Source organism: Amphibalanus amphitrite, unplaced genomic scaffold (assembly GCF_019059575.1).
Source record: "Amphibalanus amphitrite isolate SeventyFive unplaced genomic scaffold, NRLGWU_Aamphi_draft 000152F_arrow, whole genome shotgun sequence".
Taxonomy (NCBI): Eukaryota; Metazoa; Arthropoda; class Thecostraca; order Balanomorpha; family Balanidae; genus Amphibalanus; species Amphibalanus amphitrite.
Window position 1 is genome coordinate 476,889 of NW_024881647.1, and position 10,670 is coordinate 487,558.

General features: G+C 49.9%; 1 protein-coding gene across 1 annotated transcript in view; it reads left to right on the forward strand.

Annotated features, from left to right (window-relative positions):
* The window catches only part of LOC122382984 (putative acyl-coenzyme A oxidase 3.2, peroxisomal), a 31,860-nt gene that overhangs the window by 20,426 nt on the left and 764 nt on the right, over positions 1–10,670 (forward strand). The window contains exon 11 of the mRNA XM_043369011.1: positions 5,546–5,779. Coding sequence (XP_043224946.1) covers positions 5,546–5,779 — 234 coding nt within the window. The remainder of the gene's footprint in view (positions 1–5,545; positions 5,780–10,670) is intronic.

The following is a 10,670-nucleotide window of genomic DNA, read 5'->3' on the forward strand; positions in this document are numbered from 1 at the left end:
TCGGATGTCATCAAGTAGCTCCTGATTTGTACATCGCTATGCACCCATCGACCAGCGCAATAATTAGCTAATGCCTTCGCTTCACATCATAAGGCTCGCTCGTATTTCACCAAACAGATATCCTACATCGAAAATCGTATTTGTTAGGAATCGTTAACGTTTTTTCGAAGCATGTGTGAGTAGTAGATTGAGGAGTGATGGTCCTCTTGGTCCCATATACCTACAAGAGTCAACAAGAGCCTTACATTTACCTACTTGACGGTCTGCTGCAATTGATTCATAGCACGTGAAACGTCAGCGAAATTCATAGTCCTTTACAGATGGCAGGTGTGTCGTTTGTACAGAGGTCGCTGATGGGCACGGGTCAATGCCGCAGTCGTGGGCGGAGCCTAATGTCATATGACGTATGAAAGCCTCTATCCAGGATGGAAAAACAGTTAACATTACGAGTCAATGACAAGTGCCACAAATATTTAAGTGACAACAAAATGTATTCGAAGAAAAAGTTTCGGCAGGTCTTGAAACAGCTATTTCCTAAATATGGTTGAAATCATTCCACGCATTTTAAAATAATCGCGAAAAATTAGGGTCTCAAGGCGTCTGGCGTTAACCCTCGCGGGCCCGGGGGGGGGGCGTTTTTCGCCCCCCCCTGGCGAATATTTGCGATAGCTCCCGAACGCTTAGGGATAGGAAAGCGAAACTTTCAGTACCTTTTCTCCCATCAATTTGACATCTTCTGAAGTAAAAAATTTGGACCTAGCCCCATTGATGACGTCACAAGGTCTATTTTTCTAGACCCCTGCACGGCAAACTTCGGCGTCACAGGCGCAAACTTCAAATAGCTGCTAAAAATAGAGTTTTAGAGATAAAGACAAATTACGAGCACGGCTGTGTAGCGTTTGACCTAGAGAAAAATAGAAAAATAGTTTTGGTGACCTGAGGTCAGAGGTCAGGTCAACGACCCCGAAATGTGATTCTAGTTTTTCGCAAATAACTTCGACAAAAAAGGTCCTAGAGCTACGGCAATGGTACCATCGCATTCGCCTTGTCAAGCCGCGTCGAATGATATATATTTTGTTCGGAAAAGGTCAAGTTTTATGTTGACCTCATGTGACCTCGAATGACCTCTGGTTGACCTTGACACATGAGAGGTCATTTATGATGGATTTGTACCCGCTGATCACGAATCTGGCATCTATTTTCCTCTAAGCCTTCATTTAGAGCTTCTGGACGGCAAAATTGTCTTATTTATTATTACTAGCTTGAATCAGTGAAATAGCCTCTAGCAGGGATACTCTTCTGTGACCTTGACCTTTGAGCAGCCTTGTATCGTAAGATGAACCACAAATAGGGAACTGATAAGCCTCAAAACATTTCAAAACATCTTGGAAGTTAGCACGCAAGATGTGCGAAAAAGTGCCAAGTTTGAGGTCAATTTTGAGCGTGACCTTGACCTTGACCTTTAATTTTAGACACATTTTCGGAATCCTCAGATTCTCTTCTTTCGTTTGACACCCAATTTTGCCGGTTTGATGCAGCCTGCCGTCCTCTAGAAGGCTTACTTTGAGATCACTACACATGTGCCGGTTTTTGCCTTTGACCTTGACCTCTGACCTTGAAAATTGACCTGAGGTCAAAAATTTTAGGTGCTTTAGAATCGTCTGGTAAGGACCTTTCGTTTGGTACCGCTTTTGTTTCCGTAGCTCCCTTATTTACGGAGTTAGACAGGGGGGGCGAAAAACGCCCCCCCCCCCCCCCGGGCTGCGGTGGTTGGGATTACCCCCCGGGCCCGGCCGGGTTAACAGTAGTAAGTTCAGGTACAATGTCAACTCTTTGTTAGAGGTCTGAAGTATAAGTTGTAATAGTGCTGCTGACAAGGTGAACACAACACCGCCTCAGCTGTGCTGCTGACGAATCATGGCGTTTTATTTTGTACACCGAGGCGTATGGGGTGATAGGGAGCGTGTCCCGTCCGTGTCTTTGTTCTCTGCTCCGTGATTCACGTCAAGGCTTTGTGAAAGGAGGCACAGTAAAAACGCGATTGGGTAAGGATTTACTGTAGTTACAGCATGAATGGCTTACACCGAGCCTGTTGAACGCCATCGGTAAACTAGGCTATTAGTTACTGGTGGTGATTTATCATTAGAGAGGTAGGTCGTTTCGGTTATTAATGCTCGATGCGCACGCACGGCTTTAACGGTAAGCCATGAGCTGTACGCACATACCTTTCAAGCTATAAAAGACAATTAATTGGTTCTCCTCCTCATGCTTTGTACTGGAAAGCATGAGGTTGCACGATCGATCGTCTAAACTCACGCTCGCCGAGTATTATTGGCCCCTACCAGCGCACAGTGTGGCCAAATGCCAGATTAGCGCGAATTTAAGCAAAAAACGAATTTTTGAATTTTGACTTTTTATAACTATCAGTCGATAGAAAATTGTCCAAAGTATGTCAATATCACAATACTTTGGTTCAATGTCTTCCTTTCGGTGTCCAAAAAGCTAGCTAAAGTGGACATACGCAATGTCGGTCCCGGCTGTGCTGAAATCGTCGAAAACCCGCGTCATGTTTACAACAAATTTTGGCGTAATTGTCGGAAAGGATTGGAAATAATTGGAGTGGCATATGACTACTAAGCCTATATTTGATAGTATACCCGAATTCTATAGGTATCCTTGGACTAACCGATGAGTTATGCTCATTTGAAAATGACCTTTTCAAACATCCCCTGAAAACACTGTCCATCTTAAAAACGTAGAGATATAAGAAAATGGCCAAAAAACTCCACGCCAAATTTACCATGAGAAGATTCGCCACACTTTTCTGGACATGGTCCATTCAAGAAACCCTGCCCCAACCTGCCCCCCGGCCTTTGGCTCAGCTTTGAACGTATCGGGTTGGCCCGCCCGGGGAGGTCCGGCTACAGGGTGGGCGCGGCGGCGGCTCCGTAACGTTACGCGAATGGCTCAACCGCTGTATTTCTGACTTGTTATATTGCAGAATACGGTCGCCAATGAATAAATCTTGAGAATTTTTTAACCCTCGCCCATATAGGGGGTGATGGTGGGGGTCGAAAGTACCCCTCTCGGTTTTCGCAAAAAGCTCAAGTAAAAAGCGGCCGATCGCGACGAAACTTTCAGTACCCTCGAGTTTATCAATTTTACACCTACCCTTTAAATTTCACGACCCTAACCCCAGTGACCTTTGACCTGTGACCTATTTCTCGAGACCATGTTTGGCCGGAAGCGCGATTGGGCGTATGTTTGCTTGTATTAGCCGCGCGTTTGCAGTCTTTTCGTGGTTTCAAGCGTCTAAACATGTGATATTATGATGTTGGTCCCATGCATTATGGTCGGTGTCAAGATCACTTGAAGGTTAGGTCAGTTCAATGACCTTTGATGACCTCGGTTCACCTTTTTTATTTTTACATGATTCCAGGCTAGTTTTTGGAGCTGATTTCGAATTTAGTAACCATTTGAACATTTAGGAAGAAGTTTTGGTGCCTTCGGAACATGCAACAAAGCTGTCACTGGCGGTTGACACCTATTAATTATGAATACCCGGCAGGACTGGTTGGCCTGACCTGACCTGACCCGACCTACGTTCGCCGCTAGCAAAACACCAATACAGGCGAGGGTTAATGACATGAAGGTGCTTATGGTGTAAGTCTTTGTTTTTACTCCCACTGCTGAGGTTCAGTCCTATCGGTGCGTGTATTTCAGCAACCATCTACCGATTCATGTGCTTCACCAGGAACATTCACATAGAAACATAATTAGATGTTAATTTTTTTCAAGCAAACTTTGGACAATCATAAGAATTTACCAGAGAAATAATGGGAATTTCGTAAACGATTCGTCCTCCTAACATGCCCATCATGGCTGGGACCCACAATTTTATGCCTCTTATTTGCGGTTAAATTCCAGGATTTCGTAATCAGAGTCGGAGTCGTTCGGAGTCAACAGTTCTGACCCTGCAGTCAGAGTCGGAATCGGAATCGATTTTGGAATCCGGACCAAGACTCGTAGTCTGAATCACCGAAAATCCATCGGCTGCGTGGACTTGCCATGACTGCGGAGTCAGAGTCCGAGTCGATCGTATAAGTCGACAGTTTTGCCCGGAGTCAGAGTTGAAATTGACTTTTGAAAGCCGTAGTCGGAGTCGGAGTAACTCTATCGACTTCAAAGCCCTGGCCTGGTAAGCACATCACCCGTCGTAAGCTAGTTCTCCTTACTTTTAGAGGCGGAACTATGCCATTATATGTCAGCAAGCATTTATAATGCATCGTAAAAGGTCTCACATAGGTTTAAGTGTCAATTTTGAAACCAGGGAACCATTTTCAACGGATCCGAGCAGCGCTGGGATTTAATTCGCGCTAAATTGGTGTTTGGCCACACTGTGCAGCGGTCGCGCTGTGTATTATATTCCGCTACTGACGGATGTGGTCCGATACTCACTGTCCGCCATTACCTCACCTTGTAAAACCACCCCTATCCGGCCTGCAGTCCCTTACCCCTGCAGTACTACATATATGACCCCTACGCGTTACATCGACTGAAAAGGTTGTAAATAGAGGATTCCGCGGAAATGACAACCCAAATGGAGGGCGTGGCCGTGCGGTCGACGCCGCAACGAACGACGGTCGTTGTTAGGTACGACGTGCAGCCGTCCGTGACGAGTTGTAGGGTTCTGCACCTAAAACTGAGTGGGATACCTTGCGTGTGATGTCAGCGATCGTAATCTAAGTGGATGGGGATGTAAGCCGGTAGTTGGTGAAGGTGTAGATCCGTGTAGGTGCTGGTTTGGAGGGGCGATCGTGAGTGTGGAATTGAGTTACGATCGTGCGTGGTTGTCATGGGAACCATAGGAGAAGTGTACACAAGGTATATTATTCATGTTCTTTGCGGCTATGGTTTGGGGTGGCCAAGCTATTTAGGAGCGATGCATTATTTAGAGCTTCTTTGTTTTCTAGCGAGTTTGCGAGGACCGCTTGCAATAACACCCTTCAAGAGATATCAGACCGCAGCGGCTTTGGTTTATTGCCACGAGTTACCTGGGTTTATTGGCCCTAGCCAATGGGTTATTATAAGGTCGATGCTGGCTGCTACCCATTAGCGGAGTAAAACGTACCGTATGGTATTCGTGGAAGTGTCATGCTTAGTGCAATCTGTTCTGAGAAGGGGTTGTCAGCTAGTTGTATTTTGATTGGAGCGGGCGGGAAGGTTGTGGTCAGAGCCCGAAATAGTGGACCCTGGACCCTAATTCTGTGGAGCAATGTCTTGGGAGCTATATCAACAAGGTACTATATTTTTTTCATTCGATGCAGCTTTGAAGCGATGTGTTTGTTCCAGCCCTAAATTGCGAGTAGCAATACCCCAATGTGTTATTCGAAGTTGCGCAGTGTCGACCCGGCGTCTAATGCTGTTTTGAAGGTGCGTGTATTTCCCGACGTGGCAGTCATAACAGGTAGCTCATGCTCAAACAAATTTATGTGAATCCTAGTTACAAACTCGACCCCTCCCCCTCCCCCTGTCTCCTCCACAGGCCGGCAAGGAGAAGCTGTTCGACACGTGGATGCTGAAGGAGAGTGACCTGGTGCAGGGCTCGGCGCGCGCCTTCGCCGACCGTCTGATCTCCGAGCGGTTCGCCGACGTCATCTCCAAGCAGACGGACGAGCCGCTGAAGAAGACGCTGCAGAAGCTGTACCACCTGCACCTGCTGACCGTGATGGAGAACAACCTGGGACAGTTTGTCTGCAGTGGGCTGCTGCCATCCAAGGTGAGAGAGGGAGAGGGAGGGAGGGGGAGAGGAAGGGAGGGACAACCTGGGACAGTTTGTCTGCAGCGGCGGACTGCTGCCCTCCAAGGTGAGAGAGAGGGGCAGAGGGAGGGAGGGAGGGACAACCTGGGACAGTTTGTCTGCAGCGGGTTGCTGCCGTCTAAGGTGAGAGAGTGAGGGAGAGGAATATTAGATAGGGAGGTTCGGTTGTGGTGAAGTGTGGGCACTGTTTAGTCGCCGTGGAGCCTTGATTTCTGGAATCGTATTCTCGTTCAACGTGGACAAACAAGAGAATACGAGTAATGTCTTTGTTCAATTGAGGTTAGATAGAGGTATTGGGGAGATGCTATCCTGAGGAAGTGTTATGTCGATGACTTTCATACCACACCTGCTATGGCGGATTTATTAATCACGGAATTCCCGTCAGTAAGATGTTATTTCTTACAAACGGGATTTGCGACGCCAAATCTTCGGTCTGGATCAAAGAGCACCACTGGATATTGATCGGCCTGGACACTTTGATACGGACTGATAGAGGCTGATCCTGTCTAAGCGGCCGCGCTGCCAGAGGAGCCCTTTGGAATAAACAGAATGGGTGCACGATGCACCGACTGTTTACGGTGACTCTGACGGACTGAGCTGGTACCGAGCGGGCCGGGTAAGGGACGCTGGCAGGGGCGGCGCCAGCAGCCGAATTTCGGGGAGGGAGCTTTTATCAGTACGTACTTCATGCTCAACATAGCGTGGTTTTACTCAATCAATGTTCGTAAACCACCAGAAACTTGTTGTGGATAGGACATCGAAAAGATCAAGGTTCCATCGCTGTTCCTACAAAGCTGTCATAATACAAAACCGCCGAGTTTCTTCTGGGATGGCTGAAATGCTGCGCTGGTAAATCGAACATATTATCTGGTGTATTTGATGGGTCGAGGGGTATGCTTTGTAACGGACAGGGCACTCCAGTTCATCTGCATAAAGTAGATGGTTTACGGGGTTGTGGTTGAGTGATCAGTTATGTATGTGTCCGCGCATGCTGGCTGAGAAGGCCCCGCGAAGTCACTCCTGGCCTTTTACCTGAAAGTAAATGTCGTGCGATTAAGAAAGACTGTTTAATGCTCCTCTCTTCAAAGGCATTTGGTTTGCGATACGGGTGCAGCAGTATACAGGCCCATTTGAATTCTTCCAATATTATCAGCGGTAGCTGTTCTGACGTTGGTGTCTGTCATTTTTGCTTGCTTTTTGTGCTGCGAACGTCTTTCCATTCGCAGGAGTCGATCCATTTCATGTTTGTGTATCGACATGACGCTTATGGCGCAGCATCGGAGCTCCTCTTTTTTAGGAAATAGAAAAATACCGAAGCTACAGAACTCACGCGAAATTCAACCACCCAGACACAATCTCGATTTCCGCGCAGTTGTATGACTCAAATGGTTCTTGTCTTATTTTTGGCCGTCAAGACTTGTTGAACTTCAGCAAAGTTGCTCCGGAACCAACTTGAAACGCCGCCGGCTTGTGAACTGATTTATTCCTGCAACAGCGTTCAAACAGGACATCGAAGGACATGAGGCATCGCAGGGCGTACCCTGTGTCCCTGTGACTAATGCTACAGAGTTCCCGGAATCCGGATCCAGATAGTGTCGCACCCTCCACCCTGTGGTCTTGAGCAAGGAACCTCCACCGCGTTATCATGCACTAATCCTTCCCTTGTTGAATGCTAACACACCTTACTAACCCCTCCCCGTACCCCAGTTAGCGCGATAGCCGAAAGTGAAAGCCGTCCGTCGCAGTCCTTTCGCCCTCCTTTCAACCTAGGTCGAAGCCGCCATAACTCGCCACATATCGTCCTGCTAGGGTTCTGCCAACTCATTGTGACGCTTAGAGCCATCGTATCAACAGATGTGAACGCGACTTCTTGCTCGGGTTTTTGTACACCCCACGCACCGTGAGGCCAGTGCACTCAGTCATTGGAGGTGCAAAAACGGTCCATGTTTTGTGTGATTTCGCGGCTGATAGATGTCGGGTGCGTCAGCGGGAGGGGAGGGGAGAAGGGATGTGTCATGCCAAACGATGTATCATGGCATGTTTCATGATAACGCAACAGTCAGAACGATTGTCGGATTGACGAGCTAGTCCGCTTGATTGCGGGATGCCTTGGAATCGCTCGGATTGACGCACTCAATGCATATCGCATACCCGATTGGTAAAAGCTAAGCTTTGACGCATGTATGCGATAATGTATCGCACCCCAGGCGCGTTGAATATGCAGCGCAGCCGCGCGGACCACTTCCGTGACCGTATCTACTGCGTGCCACATCGGTCACAGCAGAGTCCATAGAACGGATGTCCGGTCATGGCCCGACCGCTCTCCCTCGCAGGTCGCAGCGCTGCTAGCTATTTGGGGAGGGGACAGTCTTCTGCTGCGCAGTTCCTCTTACAGCTGTCATGGATGCGTAGGAGGTGGCGAGCGTTATATTAGACTACACTGACTGGATGGTCTCCGTCTTTCAATCTGACGTACCGCCTTGAAGACAGACTCGAACTCTGATGGTGTGCGGCTGTTCAGATGGTTTATGTCGTCTCAGCCGTCAGTGCGCGGGCGGTGTCCCGCGGAGCTCTGACGGTCCTCCGCACCGTGTGCCTTCCCACCTGGTCCGCTCAGCTCTGCTCCGTCGGTGGTCTCACCTGGCACGGTGCCATATGTTGATCCATTGCGCACCGCTGCAATGTGGGTCGTCTCACTACCCGTCCTCGCCGTTCCTGTCTGTCATTAGGTTGGTATGCCGGTATGTCGTATCTCAACCTTTACCCGTGTATCTCAACCATTTCCTGCGTATTCAACCCCTTCCTGTGTTTTAAACTCCGTTCTAAGCCCTTCCTGCCCTTAAGTGTGACGGACTACATATTCCGAATCACTCGTCTCATCTCACCCCATACTGACCCATCCAGTCACCTGCCCGATATAACCGTCCGTTCACCGACTCCCGCACGCGCGTCAGCCGCACGCGCCCGGCTAGCGGTACCCATCAGCTGCGTGCGGCGCACGCGTGTGCGCCGGCTCTTGCGTCAGCCAATGATGTCATCAGAGCTGGAGCGTGTGTGCGCTGACCCATCCGTCCGTACGGCCACCGACTGGGTGCGCGGCGCTGGACGGCTGGCTGGCGGCTCGCTGGATAGTCGCTGGCTGCGGCTTTCTGGTAGCTGGGCTATTGCCGTATGTAGTATATTGTCCTTTTCCATGTGCTTTGTTGACAGGATGAGAGTCTATTGTCGCTGGTCATTCGTTGTAAGTCGCTGCTTGCTTCTTTTTCAACAACACTCGTTAGTCCTTCGTCGTAAATCACGTTCATCGTTATGCGTTAGTCGTTAGTCTCACGCTTGTCGTTCGTTATTGGACTGCTCGCCGCTTCTTGATGGTCTTCTGCCCTTTGTCTGTTTTTGTGATGTTTGACGCTCGTCGGCCTGCTGCGATTCACTGACGCGAATAGCGTCGACATCATTTGTGCTGGGTTTTTGCACACGCCGCTTCCCCTGCGCGTGTTTCCAGGGTAGGGGAACGCCCGGCGATCCGCCCAGGTGTCGTTGCCTTTGTGAACGCTCGCGCTGGCTCCGGTGTCGGTGGTCACTCGATCGATAATGCTCCCCAGCTGATCCAGGCGGGGCTGGTGCCGGGCCCCGGCGGCACGGCACGGCACGGCACGGCACGACTCGACTCGAGGTGGCCCGGCCCGGACGTAATTGGTCCACTGAGACGTGCTGTGTTAGCGGCGGCTCCTGTGCAGCACGACTCCCATTGGGTGGTACCTGATGGCAGTGCATTGTTATTCAGCCAGCGTACGGCCGGGCCGCTCAGGTGCAGGATGCACCACTCTCCTTGCACTGCGTCATTGGTGTCCTTGTGAGGCCCTGCGGGGTTCGGATGGCGTCTTGCGGCCCGTCTGACCCCGGGATGGCAAACGACGGGCGATGTGGGACGATGTGTTCCCCGCGGCCTTTGCCATCTCTATGCACCCCCCGTGTCTGTCGGCGCTTCGTGCTCTCGGCACCCCGTGCTCCACTTTGAGAGTTAAACAGCGGCGCCGTCCCTGGCTGGTGGTCGATTCCGCGGTCACCACCGTGGTGAGATGGTGGTGACGGTGCTTCGTTGCAGGCGATGATCAGAGGTCATAACGTTCATGGTGCCCCCTCGCCGTGGTTTAAACGGCCTGACCTCGAAGGCTGTGGGGGCACGTCACGGAGCGGCTTGGGAGCGGCTGTCGCTGGCTTTGTTTACCACCTTTATCAGCTGCCGTGACGGAGGATGGGCGCACACGTCAGTGACAATAACGTCACGCCGTAACGTCAGATGTCATGACGTGACGAGCTGCGGCGCTGTGATCGCTGACGCTCCGCGGGCTGTCGTAATCGCTGTAACATCGCCCCGTCGAGTTTTGTAATTGTGCAGTGGAGGTAATGTGATGAAACCAGCTATTTCTGAGCCCGTGCCGGGCCGCGGATCCTGCCAGTGTGAGCGCCAAGCTGCTGAGCGCTCGGATCCAGTATTGCCAGTGGATGTTGCGGTTTGGAGGACCATTACTATGGATTTATTCGCCGTATAGACGCTTGCGTGATCGGAGTAATGTATTATAGGCTGATTGCATGCACAGATGTAGGTTACTGAATAGCAATGGCTGCATATCATTTGAATGGAATTGCCGTGAAAGTTTGGCATTATGATGTGTTAAGCCGCAGACCCAGTGTTATTGGCTATGCACATTTTCACACACTCTCTAACGAAGTGGTAATAATGTATGGTTGTGTTAAGTTTTCAGGAAGTTGTTGTTATGCAACATGGTTAATCTGACCTAACAGAATATGATTGAACCCGGATGTTTTGAATGCATTTCCATGCAGC